The sequence below is a fragment of the Cavia porcellus genome, unplaced genomic scaffold (assembly GCF_034190915.1).
Source record: "Cavia porcellus strain 051 isolate PalLab524CR breed Dunkin Hartley unplaced genomic scaffold, mCavPor4.1 scaffold_24, whole genome shotgun sequence".
Taxonomy (NCBI): domain Eukaryota; kingdom Metazoa; phylum Chordata; class Mammalia; order Rodentia; family Caviidae; genus Cavia; species Cavia porcellus.
In genome coordinates, this window is record NW_026947507.1 from 12,425,788 (window position 1) to 12,441,625 (window position 15,838).

General features: G+C 43.1%; 1 protein-coding gene across 1 annotated transcript; it reads right to left on the reverse strand.

Moving 5' to 3' along the window:
* Positions 1–5,694: 5,694 nt before the first annotated feature.
* On the reverse strand, positions 5,695–9,633 carry Slc25a4 (solute carrier family 25 member 4). The gene is made up of 4 exons (XM_003469193.5): positions 9,403–9,633; positions 7,671–8,157; positions 7,026–7,166; positions 5,695–6,189 (listed from the first exon to the last, which is right to left on the reverse strand). Exons 1-4 carry the CDS (start codon positions 9,511–9,513, stop codon positions 6,032–6,034), a joined length of 897 nt encoding a protein of 298 aa, XP_003469241.1. The 5' UTR covers positions 9,514–9,633; the 3' UTR covers positions 5,695–6,031.
* Between the last annotated feature and the right edge of the window lie 6,205 nt (positions 9,634–15,838).

Consider the following 15,838-nt stretch of genomic DNA (forward strand, 5'->3'; position numbering starts at 1 on the left):
CTCATCCCTGCCTGCTCCCTTCTCTCTCTGCTTCCTTGAAGCAATGGGAAATAGCCATGGCTAATCTGTCTACCATGCCATTTCTGTCTTGGAGCCAACTAACCATGGGATGGGTCCTCCAAAAACCACAAGCCAAACTAAACCACTTTTCGTTTGCAGATGTTTGGGTTTTTGTTCACAGTGGTGAGAAAACTTGACTGATAAAAACTGTCATCACTTCCCCTGCTGTTGTCATATATATAGTTACTAAAATAAGCTTTTAACTAGCGAAGGCTAAGGAAGCACTGATTTAACATACATCATAAGGCTGTGAATGTAGCTCAGGGGTTGAGCATGTGCTAGGCCTGTGTGAGGCTGCAGGATCAATTCTAAGCACTAAAATCCATAAAAATAATAAAAATATAGGTCATACATTTGGGTACTTCAATCATCTTAGTATCAGCTTTGGTCTGTATTTTATTTCCCAAATACAGCAAGACAAGTTCCTTGAAAGAGAAACTGTAGCATGCTTTTGGATCTACCAGTGTTTAGTCTATTGTGAAACCACAGTGTGCCACTTGGTATATATGACCATGACTGTAAAAGATGCAGAAGCCAGACTATGATAAAATGTTTAGAAATGTTCTAGTAAGTAAATACGGAAATTTAAATGGATATATAGAACATTAAAAACATTTGTGAAACATAGGTAGTCTTACTATGTAACTAAAAATTTTAATACAGTTGACTCATTATTCATGGTGGTTACATTGTATAAAGTCAAGGCAAATAATAATGTATGATAAACTACTGCTCATAAGAGGAAATCTAAAGTTAGGTTCCATGAACCTTTGGTCACTGTTGAACTTATAATTCTTATTTATATGTGTTTCTGCTTTAAGACACTAATATTTATTATTGATTTACCAATTTAAAGAAGTTTTTCTAACATGTATTTTCCTCACAAGGCAGATTTTAACTTTCTTGAGCTTGGGAACTCTAGATAGTGCTTCGGTGCCATGTTTGGTGCCATCTTAACAAAATTACATCAAAAAAGAAAACACTGCAGAAGTTGTCATAGCTAAATCTTGGAAACAGTCCAAATGCCCATCACCCAATGAATGGATAAAGAAGATGTGGGTAAACGTGCAGTGGAAGAAAGCCTTTTTAATAGATGATGCTGGAAAAACTGACTTTTTACATGCTGAAGACTAAAACCAGACCCATGTCTATCACTATGCACTAACCTAAAGTCACAATTGGTTAAAGATCTAAAAACGAACTCTAAATGTACTGGAAGAGAAAGTAGGTAGAAATCTTGAAGACAAAGGTGTAGGCAGAGACTTCATGAACAAAACCCAAACTGCATGAGAAATGCTTCCCAGAATCAACAACTGAGATCTCATAAAAAGCTTTTACACATCAAAAGAAATCACCAAAGAGTAAAAAGACAATCCACACAGTGGAAAAAAATTTTAGCCAACTGTTCCTCAAGACAAAGGGCTTCTATCTAGAACATAAAAAGAATTGAAAAAAATCAGACCCCCCTAAATTCAGAGACCCAGTCCAAAACTGTGCAGCTGAGATAAGAGTGCACTTTTCAGATGAAATACAAATAGCAAGTATATGAAAAAACATTTACCATCATTGGTCATTAGAGAGATGTAAACACTGAGATTCCATCTCACCCCAGTGGGAATGGCTATCAGGAAATCAATAACAAATGCTGGAGGGGCTGTGGGGGAAAAAGGAACCTTCTCTACTATTGGTGGCAGTGTAGACTGGTGCAACCCCTGTGGAAATCAGTATGGAGATTCCTCAAAAAACTAGGATCAGTGCTCCCATTCAACCCAGCTATTCCCCTTGTGGGTATTTTTCCACAGAACTGAAAACATACCACAGCACCCATGTTTATAGCAGCACAATTTGTAATAGCTAAATCTTAGGAACAACCCAAATGCCCGTCAGCTGAGGAATGGATTAAAAAAAAAAGTGTATTTTTATACAGTGGGGCACTACTGAGCTATAAAGAATGAGAAACGAGACTTTTATAGGTAAATGAGTGCAACTTGAGACCACACTCAAATCAGACGTGTAAATATCACATTGTTTCTCTGGTGTGAGAAACAGTGTAAATAAGGATCAAAATGTGTAACAGATATTGTGAGACAGGAAGAAAATGTTCATATTGGAAGGGGAATTAGAGGAGAGAGGAGGAAAAGAAGCGGGAGGAACCAAGGAAACAGCTTTTGTAAATGAAGGGAAGAGGAGCTGAAGGGAGAGGAGGGGACTGGGGAAGAAAAGTTACATCATGTACAGGTACAAACTCCCTATGATGAATGTGATCACTATGTATATCTAGAATGTATCAATAAACATAAAAGATATTGCCACACACTTACAGACTGAAAAGGGCACTGGTTCACAGCGTGAGAGCTAAAACCAAAAGCAGAGCTGCACCTTGGAACTTCAGCCAAGAACATGCACATCTTGTGCTGACAATGCTCACAAATGGGTATAAACAAATGTTAGCAGTAAGACCAATTTGCAGATCTGAAGTCCATGCATAATAAGGACTAAATTATGCTTTTTCATGGGTTGATAATTCAGTAGGAGCAGGAAAGTAAAAAGGAATTCATGACATAGTAGACTTTAAAAAAATTTTTTTTTTTTTTGTACCAGTGATCTCATGACTTTGCACTTGCCAAGACTTTAAAATTTTATTTAAGGACCTGAAATTTAAGGACCTAAAATTTAATAAATTTTATTTAAGGACCTGAATGTAAGGCAGCCATAAATATTTATCCATTTACATTATATGACCCAAACAGGCTTGTCCAGCAACCACAGTAGGCTGTTCAGGATTTCATTTAAGCTGAAGGACTTGCTTTTTCCCACATATTCTCAAGTTGCCCTGCACTTGGAGCTAACACTTTCCTCCTCCTCATCCATTTTGCACTTCACAAGTACTTTATTAAACACTTGTGTCCCAGGTGATCTAGGCATGAAATCACAAAAGAAGCTGCCTTGTGAAGTTTTCCCATCCTAGCCTACGCACGTCATGGGTGATTAGTAAACTCTACCTCGACACAAGTTACATATTTTGCAAAGTAAAATAGAATGGAAGCAACCATCTAGTTAACAGCGATTTCAGCCCAAAGAATCAAAGCAAGTTTTTTTTTTTTAATGTCCAATTATTTCCATCATAGGCAGGCAGGCTCCCTTGTCATATTCCATAAATTTTTTCATACATATAAAATATAAGCTGCCTAAAAGAAACAAGATGCCTGTAGGTAAGCCTTTCCAGAAGGAAGTGCATAAAAATGGTAAGGGATGGTGACAAGAGGCTTGCATTTACGGAGAGTACAGAGAAGGATGAAGGGGTTAGTGAGAGTCCCAGAGAGCCCAACACGCAATTCCAAGTTGTCACTGTCACATGAACCCCTCTTAGCTTCCCAGACCTTCAGGTATGACAACTTTGCACAATGATGTTAGCGAGACAGGACATAAGGGAAAAAGTACTGCTGTGTCTCCCTGTGAGATTATGGCCTCCTAGTGGACGTGAGAGTCCTAGGAATTCCTAGAGACCGAGGCAGTAGCAGCGGCACTAACCCAGCAGGACTCCCAGCAGGATGCCTTGGAGGTAGCTTCGCAGGAAAGGGAGGCCAGAGCCAGGGCCCGTGCAGAATGCAGACAATGTGAACTATTAAATACTCGCTTCTGCCTCTCTCTTCCCCAGTGCATGCCAGGGAGGGCAGTTAGATTAAAGAGCAATGTGCTTCCTGGTGTGGCTGCGATGACCTACTGTTTTTATTCATTACAGTCAGTTTCCAGGTACATCTCATGGCTTCCCTGTCCTAAACCCGTAGGATTGAAAATACTAAAAAGTCTGGCCCTACTTTTAGATGCGCTGCACAAACGTATTGCCCTGTTAGCTTGCCCTGCATTCACCTCGATCAACAATAGAATTTGGATCATTTATATTTTCCTGGGACAAAAAGCAGCATTATCTGAGATGCCTCGAAAGGGCCAGACCTAGAGAAGGCAAGATTGACAGATGCCCTCTGTTTTAGACCTGTGGTCTTTTCCATCAGCATAGGTATCTAAGTCAGGTTAAATTACCTTTGGATATGGTGAAGCCCAGATAGTGGTCACTGTGGTAAAAGCAAGACAGCCACTTTCTTATTAGGAGGCAGGAGTGAGTAGGCTAAAGGCTTAATTCCACAGCTCTCAAAACACCTCTGTCACCGCAAAGTCTCTGCCTGCCTTCCCAGCTTTGCCTGGGACACTGGGATTTGATTCCTCCAGATCCATTACAAACTGAGATGATACCAACTGGTCTTTTCCTGGTCCAAATTAACTTTCCCCTTGAGATTTTATTTTCTCTTGCTTACAAATCTGAGTCAATTCTACACAGACCTTTTCTCTAAGTCTTGATAAAATGTTACAGAAAGAGACACTAACAGATACTTTCTATACCCATGTATCTAAATCTAGTTATTTTCTTTCAAAGTTCCCTTCTTACCATTCCTTTCCCCATTTATCACCCCTTCTCTAATTACCAACCCCACTTCTCAACCAATATTTATTGCATTATTATGTTACATTATTTAATTATCATTTTACCATTTTCCCTGTTTAAGATTTTTTAGGGCTTAAACTCTGTTTAAGCTGTTTTGTTTTGTTTTCGTTTTTATTTTGGTATGGGGGATTGAACCACGGCCTCGCACTTGCCAGGCAGGTGCTTATGCCACTGAGCTAGATCCCCCACCCCCTGTTTAAGTTTTTTTGTATCTTTCACAAACCTAGTAGGTATGAAATACTAGCTTGACAAGTGATATAATGGACTGAAATATTTATATCCCTCCAAAAATTCCAATGATGCAACCCTAATCTCCAAAGTGATGGCATTAGGAGATGGTGGCATTAGGTGATGGCATTGGGAAGTGATAAGACAGGTGGCACCCACATCAAGGCATTAGAGCCTTTCAAAAGGCACCCTGGAGAGCTCTTTCCACCATGAGTCAGAAGACTTCACCAGGACCCAGTCATACTGGCACCTTGATCTCAGACCGCCAGCTTTTAGCACTGTGAGCAGTGTTTCTGTTGCTTATCAGCCATCTAGTCTGTGTTACTTTGTCACACTGGCCTAAACTAAGTAACTGATTTGCAAGGAATACTGCCTTAGAACTCCTTTTAGTTCCTACAGGGACTAAAATAGAGCACTTCCTAAGCATGCAAAATTCTTGAAATTGTGATGCAAACCTTTTTAGCACAATTTCAGAATTCCTTGACTGCTTAAAAGTGCATAAAACAAGGTGGGGTTGTAAGAGGATGTTCCATGTTACCACTTTTGAGCCCACAGAAAAACAGTATGAGGTAAGATAAAGACAATGTATGAACTACTTGAATTTAAAAACATATAGTCAGTATAGTATCTGATGTATAGAAGCTCACTCTCTAGTAAATACACCATATTAGAAAATATGCACTGATAGTTTGTTTGGTTTTTTTTTTTTTTTTTTTTTTTTTTTGAGACAAGGTCTCACTATGTAGTTCATGTTGAGCTTGACCTTTCAGGCTGGCCTCAAACTCACAGCAATTCTCTTGGCTTAGCCTTCTGAGTGCAGGGATCACAGGCATGTACCACCCTACCCAGGTGGTCTTATTTTTTTTAAACCTATTAAGAGTTAACAAGAGTTCAATAAGAAAACGTGCAGTAAGTGATCTTTATTGATGATTCACATTCAGTTATTTCTTCACTATCAGCTCTTCGGTTAATTGTACAAGTATTGTAAGTTATTTTCCATTTGCTGAGGGAATTTAAATGTAAAATAAATACAAAATACATTTGTGGTTTAATGAACACTCAATGAAGCTTTTTTTTTTTTTTTTTTTTTTTTTTTTTTGCCTGAGGTATTCCTTTTTTGTCTGGTTTTATCCCAGATCTGCTTTTCTCCTTCTGCAGGAATAGTCTATTAAACCACACAATGAATCTGTGAACTTGTGTACCAAGTTCACTGTAAGGCAGTGAACTTGAGTTTTAACTGCATTAGACAAATTTTTTGATCTCATCATACAATACCAATACAAAAGCACCACCCATGCCTCTCAGTACATTGGACCAGGCACCTTTGAAGAAAGCCTTGGCTCCTTCATCTTTTGCAATCTTCCTCCAGCAGTCAATTGTCCCCTTGTACATAATATCAGCTGTGGAGACAAATGTGGGTCAGGGCTCCATAAATCTGGAGGAAAGAGACTTTTCTCTGAAAGACACCTGTATGCAATGTTACCAGATTTATAAAATTAAGGTCACTTAGGCATTAAGCTCTATGAAACATTCCACTAGACAGTCTCTTTCTTTGCATAACTGTTAAGCTGGGTTTCCTATCATTCATACTTATCTAAGTAATGGAAGAATCCGGGTAATTCACCAACCAATTCACATGCTATCAAACTGTAAAGCAGGAGTGTTACACTGCACAGCTGCCTTTTTTTATGAATGAGAGAACTGGGCCTAATCTCACATTATATTGCCCAAGATTATGCAACTACAATTAAGTGTTTAAAAAGTTTAAAAAGTTGAACCACATGAGACTGCTCATATGTGTATTTTGCTTTAAAAATGACTTTTATCTTTCAACCCTTGAAGCATAAATGTTTCTGTCAAAACAGATTGCTTCAAGCCATCTTTCTCCTAGCTGAAAACAGCCTCTGGCACTAAATTTGAAATAATTAAATAAAGGAATCACACATTAAAATTACTTCTTTTCCCTTGTTTTTGTACCCAGGCTCAAAGGAAAGAGGGTCTAAGTGTGCTAGTTAAGTTTGCCTTTTACATATCTCATTTTTTATCTTATCTGTTTAATAAAAAGAAAAAATATTTTCTCTAAAGGAATAGTTGAGGGTTAGGAATAGTCTTCTTTCCCTAAGTTCATATCATATAACTTTGCTAATTAACTCAGGATAATTAAAATTGAGAGGAGGACTGAACAGTGTTCTCTATGGACAAAAAATAATTTGCGCTCGGCAGAGCCCATGCTTACCCCCTTTCCGTCCAGACTGCATCATCATCCTACGGCGCACAGTGTCAAAGGGGTAGGACACCAGCCCCGCCACCGCAGTCACGGTCTGGGCAATCATCCAGCTCACGATAATGTGCACGTTCTTGGGGTCAGGCAGCATCCCTGTGGGCAGAGGCAGGAAGCCAAGTGGCCATGAAGTGACTGCTGTCAGCAGCTTGGCCAAAAGCAGGTGGAGGGGAAGAGGCTACTGCATCTCCAACCCCAGGTTCCCCCCTTCTGGAAGCACCATGCCTTGCAAGGATACCTCACAGACACCCACGGCCAACAAAGTGGACTCATGGCAGTCAGAGTCCTCATGCTGAAGGTGAAGCTGCTCCAAGTTAAACTGAGTAACTCAGCTGTGTCAGGAGGGAGTTAGGCTCCCCTTCCTCCTCTCTGATTTACTCAAGGCCAGAGTTTATTTCAGCAGAGGACATGGAGACTCCTTTGGCTAATAATTTATCATTATCACACCAAGTCCTCATTCAGAAGCCTCGCTTTAGCCGAGAGACTAGAAAGAACATGACTGCTCAATTTAAAGTGCTTTTTGAGTTACAGAACCCAGAGGATCCCCTCTCCACACCCTCCTCCTCCCCACTCCTTGCCCTGGGTCGTCCCCTCTCTCACCCTTGGCAGTATCATAGACTCCGAAGTAGGCAGCCCTGTAGATTATGATGCCCTGGACAGAGACGTTGAAACCCTGGTAGAGACCCCTCAGGCCATCGGACTTGAAGATCTTGGTGATACAGTTGCCTAGACCCGTGAACTCACGCTGGTCTGCACTTTTGCCCACATCGGCAGCCAACCTGGTCCTAGCAAAGTCCAGCGGGTAGACAAAGCAGAGCGAGGTGGCCCCAGCTGCTCCACCGGAAGCCAGGTTACCGGCAAAGTAGCGCCAGAACTGCTTATGTCGATCCACACCCCCCAGGAAGATCTGCTTGTACTTGTCCTTGAAGGCGAAGTTGAGAGCTTGAGTGGGGAAGTATCGGATCACGTTGGCCAGGTTACCCCTCCAGAAGGAGAGGAAACCCTGCTCCTTGGGGATTCTCACCACGCAATCAATGATCCCTTTGTACTGTTTCTCAGCACTGATCTGTTTGCTGGCATGTTGGACCTAGGAGAAGGGGAAGCAGGGGTGGGTAACAGGGGGACAAGGGAAGAGGACAGGAGAAAAAGGTTTGCATTTCCTCAGATTTCCCACACACTCCTGCTTTGTTTTTTTCACTTCTTCCCCCTTAGGAGAGGCAGGAGAGAACCTCAATTTCCTTTTGAAAAAAATATTAGGAAATCAGATAGTAAAGAAATGTGAATACGTTAAGTTATTTGGACAACCAGCCAAAAAATCCAACTTATCTTAGGGCATTTGAGGAAAAGTTTCCACCGAATAAACTGAAAAAGTAACTTAACTGTATAAAAATAATAATTTATGTATTCCATTTTTCCCAGGGGTTCATCAAGAGTCAGTAAGAAACACCCCTGCTCCAAAGGACACATGATTTAATAGCTAACTTGCAGAAAGAGGACAGTTCCTCAGTCACTCCCGTCTCTCTGCAGGTGAGGATCACGGGGTAGCAGATGTAACAGGAAAGAAAAGAAATCCGCCAAGCACCAGAGCCTGAAAATTGTCAGGTAGATTACCCAAGTAGTTAATTATTGAGGGATCTGTTGCTGTTGTGACCAGTTCATCGGATTGTTTCTGGCTGATAGTTTTGAGTGTCAGATTGGGAAGTCCTTGCCCTTTCGGCAGGAGAAGATAAACAGTTTAGATGGGACAATGATTACAAACCCTTCAGGAACTAAGACAGGGGAGCGAAAGATTGGGGGATATGCGGAGTGCTGTGATCTGAGTTAATTCTGCAAACTGTTAAATCTCTCAAAACTTCAGCTTCTTCACGTGTCAAATGGGAGATGATAACTCTTCCCCTGCAGAGGTAACACAAGGGAGAACCAAGTAACGCATCTGTGTGTCACGGCACAGTGCACGGGGTCACAGCGACAGTGATTAATTCTTTTAACTGCGTAAGGCAGGTGTACATAAGAAGGTGCCAGGGATGTCGAAAGTCTAAAGATAAGGCCGGCCTAGAGGCCCGGAGTGGGGCGCGGGTGCCGTCCCCGCCGCGGAGCTGGCTCGCTCCACAGTGACTCCGGGTGGGGTTTCCATATATAGACACCCGAACGCCGGCGCCACCCGACACCAGGAATCTGCTCCTGACGCTGGACCTGCTCCGCAGAGGGCACCTTCCCCTTGGCGCAGGCGGCCGCCCGGGCCCGGGCCTGGCACGCGTCCGTCGGCTGCAGCGCCCGCGCCCCGCAGAGGCTCCCGCGCCCCCCGCGCCCCGCCGCCCGCTCGCGCGCTCACCTGGAGCAGCAGCTTCACCCTCTCGATGGGGGCGACCGCGGTCTTGGAGACGGCGGCGGCGATGCCACCTGCCAAGAAGTCCTTCAGGAAGCTCAAGGCCTGATCACCCATGACGCCGGACGGCCGGGCGCACACAGCCTGCAAGCCAGCAGCCGCTCTCGCTCTCGCCCACGGCCGGCAGGCACTGCCGCCGTCCCGACCTGCGCACGCGGAGGGGCGCTCGCCTCGCCCGCAGCCCCGCTTATATCCCCGCCAGGCTCTCGCGATAGCAGCAGCGCTCCGGGCGGCGCGCGCAGAGCGCATTGGCTGGGCAGGTGCGGGACGCCCTGCAGAGGGCATCGGGGGCGAAGGCGCTTCCGGAGAGGGGTGGGCTGGGGCGAGCCTCGGCGTGGGGCATTTAAAGGGCACATTCGTGTTATCTGTCCTGGCGAGAGAGGGAACACCGTGTCACTCCCTGCAGCATGTGGGCCGCTGTATTTATAGCACCAGAGGCTCAGCCTGGGGACGACCTGGGGACAGACAGGGGGCCGCGGCCTGCAGCCGGGCTGGTTCCAGCCTGGGCCTGACCGGGCGTGCTCCGGGCCCAGGCGTTTCGGACTTCTTTTTCCTCCCCGGTCTGCCTTATAACGCGTCCTTTACCTGAGTCCACGCCTGCCTTTGGGCCTCTTGGCTGTGCGCTCTCGCAAACAAATCACGCTCTTCCTAAGTAGACATTGAGGTCACTTGATGCTGTGATTGCCTCATAAAATCTGGCAGCCTGATCTTCCCAGTTCTCTTTGGTCGTTTAATCATTCATTCTGCTGGGCACTCGGTGGCACGGGGAGGCCAGATGCAGGGGGCTGGGGCAGAAGGCGCCCCAGTGTGTGTGTGTGTGTGTGTGTGTGTGTGTCCGCGTTTGCTTTTCTGTTAGAGCAGCCTGTCACACTGTCACACTGTGCTCCTCAGCCTGATAATTCTCAGGATGGAGCTCTTTTTTCCCTTACACTTCAGAGCTCCTGGGACCCTTCCTTTGTAAGCTTTGATGTACCACTGCTCTCCGCCTGCACTCTGGACACAGAATTCTGTCAGCTGGCATCTCCTTGAGAGTCAAAGCTGTCAGCCTTTCAGAGAAGGTCAAATCTTTGGCTGTCTTTGTCTCTTTTAAATAGGCAGTTGACGTTGGGGAGACCTATGTAGTCTGGGGAACTTGACAGCAATTAATTAAAAATATTGTTTAATATTAACATTAATGTATTACCTCCTTTAAAAAAAGACAATTCAAGTAACCAGTTTTTCAAGTCCTACTGTTTCCTTCCCCTGGAATGACGGCAATTCGTCGTTAACTCTAAATGTATTACTTTGTTCACCTCCCATGTGTGCCGGTGTACACTTGGCAAAGTTCGTTCATTTCTTCCCAAGTCTAGTTCATATTTTATGCTCGTTAGCAATGCAGGTATCATGGTAGGTGCTTATGCAGCAGCGGCAGAGTGTCCCTCGGGGCATAAAGACAAGTAGAGCAGAGGTCATGAGCTGGACTCCAGGACCATAGAAAGGATGCATTCATGTGGCTAGGGCCGGCTGGGGTTGGGAAATCAAGGTGAGCTGTACAAAGGCTGGGAACTATTGCAACACTGCCAGAGGTCCGAGCAGACAAAAGGATAGTCAAACTGAAATCATTTATGTAGTCATTCAACAAACACTTGTTGAACATTTATTGTGTACCAGAACTCAAATCTGCTTCTGTGAATTCAACAAAAGAGAAACCTGACTCATCTCCAATGACCTTACATTTAGTATATTTGCCTCTTGTTCAACGTTATCCATTGAGCTTCACAGATAGATTTCCATGAGTCAAAAAATCCCCATGGTAAGTATTTTGGTTTATAATAATGTACTATAGTCCACCCTGCTAATGCTGAGAAGTTACCTAAACCAGCTTCATTTTAATTATGCAGTTGAGTTTCTATGCTTTATGGAAAGTAATGTAGGTAGATTAACTTTATGCTCCTCATTTTTTTCTTTTCATATTCTCCTAAAATAGAAGGATAGATTGAGGATTTCTAAAATTTTGTAGCTCCTGCCGCTTACCAGCACATTGCTCTTCAGAAATCTGGAGGTACCAGGAGTGTAGACTGGCTCTTGGTTGTTCCTGTCCTTCCTCCAACACTGATTTTTCACAGGTGTCTTTTAGTTATTTGTGCCATTTGTGCAAACTTGTCCTTTTGTGTAAATAATATCCCTTGATTGCTGATGGCATGAAAGCAGATTGTTTACCAATATAAAAACAATGATTCTCTGTATTTGGGGCAGTAGGCATGTGTTGAGCCTTTTAAAAATGTTTTGCCTTTGACCTTTATTATGCAGTTCTATTGGTGTTATTTATTTAGACGTGAACAGGTATATAAATGACATACTTCATGTTCTGATGTTATTGTATTCTTACATCTGTTACATTAGTCTATTCACATTATAGATACATTAATCTATTTTCTTCCACTTTGGGAAGAAAAATACTTTTGGTTATATATTAACTGTTTAATACTATATAAGATATGGTAAGGTGTCTTCACACCATTTTTGAATACTCAACTCTAATCTTAACTAATTCTTTTGTTCCACCCATTGTTTGTCTTCTATTACTAATTCTAACTTATCACATGTCAAGTTCTTTTATATGAAATCTCTATATAATATGACATATTTACTTGGTCACTGTTCTTTAAAAAATTGATACATGATTGCACAACCACTTAAAAAATAAAATTTTTTGTTTGCACATATGTCTGAATTTATTTTCACTGTCAAATTGTTCAAGTATTTAAGCATCCCCAGGAGTTTTTTTTAACAGATAAATTAAACAATATTAATTGTATTATCATATTTCTGAAGTATTATCATCTTTGTTACATTTAAACTTTTTTTTTTTAATTTGCTGTGAGACAGGGTTTCACTGTGTAATTCAGGCTGACCTTCAGTTCACTATGTCGTCCAGGCTGGCCTCAAACTGACAGCAGTCCTCCTGCCTCAGGCTCCTAAGTGCTGAGATCCCAGTCATGTGCCACCACGCCCAGTTGTTACATTTAATTTTATCAACTGGAATATTTGGTATTTTCTGAGTAGAATATATAGCATATCTTTCTGACTTCTTGCCTGTGTCCTGATGTGTAGGAGGAGGGGTTGAGCTGGAATCCTTGAGGTTTACATAGACTCTCACACATAGTTCAACTCCGCGGGCTTTCTCAGAAAGGGAGTCCTCAGATGCCCTCAGGAGCAGGAGCTGCCTGTGCCTGTGATCACAAGGTGTAGGGATCACTTACCCAGGCGGGGCGGAGAACAGTGCGGCAGAACACGCGTCTCCCGGCCAGGCCCAGTGCTCTCGGGCTTTCTGCCAGCGTGAGAACGAACATGGCCTTGCAGAGTTAAGAGGAGATTCCACTGTCAAGTGTGGTGTGCTGTCCCGGAGGTCAGGGGGACAAGGCTCTGTTGAAATAAAAATAAGGTACTGAGCTTGTCTTTGGGAATTTTCAAGGAGGCTCTTACAGAGCAGTCTCATGTATCTAACCAAGACTAGAGAACAGGAGCTAGAGCATAAAAGGCACAAAGGTCACAGAAAAACACTGAAGATCTTGCTGATGGTGGTGAGGATATAAAGCCCTAAAACAGGAATTAGATCAGAATGTGTGGGACATTTCAGCATTAACCGAATCAACATTTATTGACTGTGTAAGACTCCTTATGAATTGTTGATGGTCAGTCAAAAGTATTTAGTAGGCTCCTTTACATGGATGCATTGCTCTGGAAAGACAAAACAAGTATTTCACCACAATTCTTCTTTGGGTTCACTTAATGAATTAGAACAGTATCTCAATTAGCAAGTTCTTTATCATCAGTAATTTCATACGAAATGTTTATTAAAAGAAACACACACAATACACCTAACTCCAGCTATCAGGAGTGCTCATGCAATCTGCTTCAGCCACCATCAGTGAGCGAACGCCAAGCCAAACTGTGAAACTAAACTTATGTCTCTTTTTTCTTTTTAACCCCACATGGGGGTTTCCTTGGGTGTTCAGTTTCCTTTTTATTCTTCCCCAGGAGAATTGAAATGATTGGAACTATATACACCCAACTAATTTGTCCATGTGTGGCTGTTGTTTTTTAATTTGCCTCTTCCTACAAGCATTACTGGGTACCTATTCTAGACCTAAAGGCTCTGGAGGGTGCTGGTGCTAAGGCACTCAGCAGAGTAAATCTCTGCGGAGGGAGGAGCGCACCGAGTGGGGCCGACACCCTTGCGTGGCCTGCAGGCGCCCCACAGAGGCTCTGCATGTGCTGCTGGGTAGATGGCCTCCCTCTGTCTGAACCTGTATTTTTTTTAAACATTTGATACATATGTATGAAACAAAGCACCTTATTAAAAGGAACTGGGGGCTTAGTCTTTAAAGGAAGAGACAGTTGTGAGGTAGTGCCTGGGAAAGGACAGTAGGCTGCGTTCCTCTCCAAAGGCCCTCTGCCTGCAGAAGCAGCTGACTCAGGCCGGCCACTGGTTGCTGGGGCTGCCAAGCCTGGGCGCTGTCCCCCCATGCAGCTGACACCCCAATAACACAGGCAGACTTTGCACTCCTTAACATGATTTACAACATCCCTTCTTCACATTTCCAAATTAGCACCTTTCAGTTTAAGAAATATGCAACAAGCACAGTTCATATTTTACGGCACAATTAAGCTTATGTTTGCCTGTGTGATAACACCTTCTGTCCATGACCACCTGCCCCCCCCCCCATTGGCGTCTTCTGGTTTCACTGACATGTAGCCTTTATGAAGGAAGCCGTCAGTCGCTTGGAGTTGGCTCATCTGGTTTTCTAAGTACATTTTAAGCTACCTTTCCTTGTGTTTAGTGATTCACACTTCCTATGTCATTTTAAAGAAATACTCTATTCTTATTATTAAAACTAGCGTTTAATAAATATTATCAAAGAAACTGTTTTTATTATATATACTATCAAAGAGCAATACTTTGCTATTCTAGTGTGTGAGTTTAAATATCCTCATATGCTTCCTTTTGCCCCAGAATACTTTACTCATACCGTCAGCTAGGCATTCTGTGCCCACTGCCAAAGGGCAGCAAACCACTTAGAAGCGGAGGAAGGAGTTTATTTTTGGCATTATAATTTCCGAAAGAAGATAACAATTCAAATCTAAAAAATATAACCAGCAGAATCCCAAAAGGAAACCAAAGCTTCCAGCCCACTCCCCCTTCCAACACCTGCCAGAAGTTTTCCAAACTTGGAGAGAAAGGAAAGTGAGGAAAAAAGAACAAGACGTTAATCTGGGTCCTTGAGAAACAAGGACCCTGTATCCTACCCCAGCCCGCGGAGGCAGCAAGACACCGGGGAAGAAAAGGCTGGCTGGTGTTGTAGTACACAGGTCAGAGCCCAGAGAGTTGTCCAGCAAGGGTAAGAGAGCAGGAGAGTGAGTCCCAGGCACCAGCAGTTTAGCTGCTGGCGTGCAGGACCTTGGATGCCCCAGTGTGTTTGCGGGAGCAGCAGAGTGACGCGTGGTATCCCAGAGCGGCAGAGTTCACAGACAGCAGACAGACCCGAAGCCCAGTGGCTGGGAGGTAGGAAAGCGACCCTGATGGAGCCATGACTGAAGCCCAGACTGACCCAAGTAAAGGCCTGGCAGCTGTCACCAGTGCAGACAGGGCGACCCTGTGCTCTTCCCTTCCTCTTCCTTAGCATGAAGAAATCCCTGGAATTTAGACATCATCCACTGAACAGCACAAAAAGGAGAAGGAAGTAAAAATTGCTCCTGGCAGAATGAAGTCTGTAATGGAAGCAACAGTGGCACTCATAGAACAGTATTTGTTCTGGCTGCCACATTTTCTTGTTTGTGTAAGACAATATAATAAGGTCATAGCAGATTTTTAAAACTCTGTACTGTTCTCATTCTATAAAGCACATTTTTTTCTTTCTTTTTTGGCTTTTTGAGGCAGGGTGAGCATGCGGTTCAGACTGGCCTTGAACTCACTTGGTAGCCCAGGCTGATGTTGAACTTGCAGTGATCTTCCTGCCTCAGCCCGGAGTGCTGGGATTACAGGTGTGTACCTGCTTCACATTTCCTTAAGGAGCAAACATTTAACTAAAAAAAGAGTTTCCACGGGGACTTCAGGGCAGTTTTCTTTATCATGTCTATGAAATAACAATTTATATACATTTCTATTAAATGGCTAAACTTTATAAGTAAAGCTGCAAGTGACACTCTTAATGTATAAACTCCATACTACCTTACACATAGTAGTTGTTGAATAAATGTTGAATAAATGAAGAAATACTACATTTCAACTTCTAGTGCAGTGGTTCTCAAATTTTTCTAACAATGGCATACCTGGAACCCACCATAATTTTTCTGCAGCACCATAAAAGGTAGGCATATGGTATCTCATCATGTAAATTAA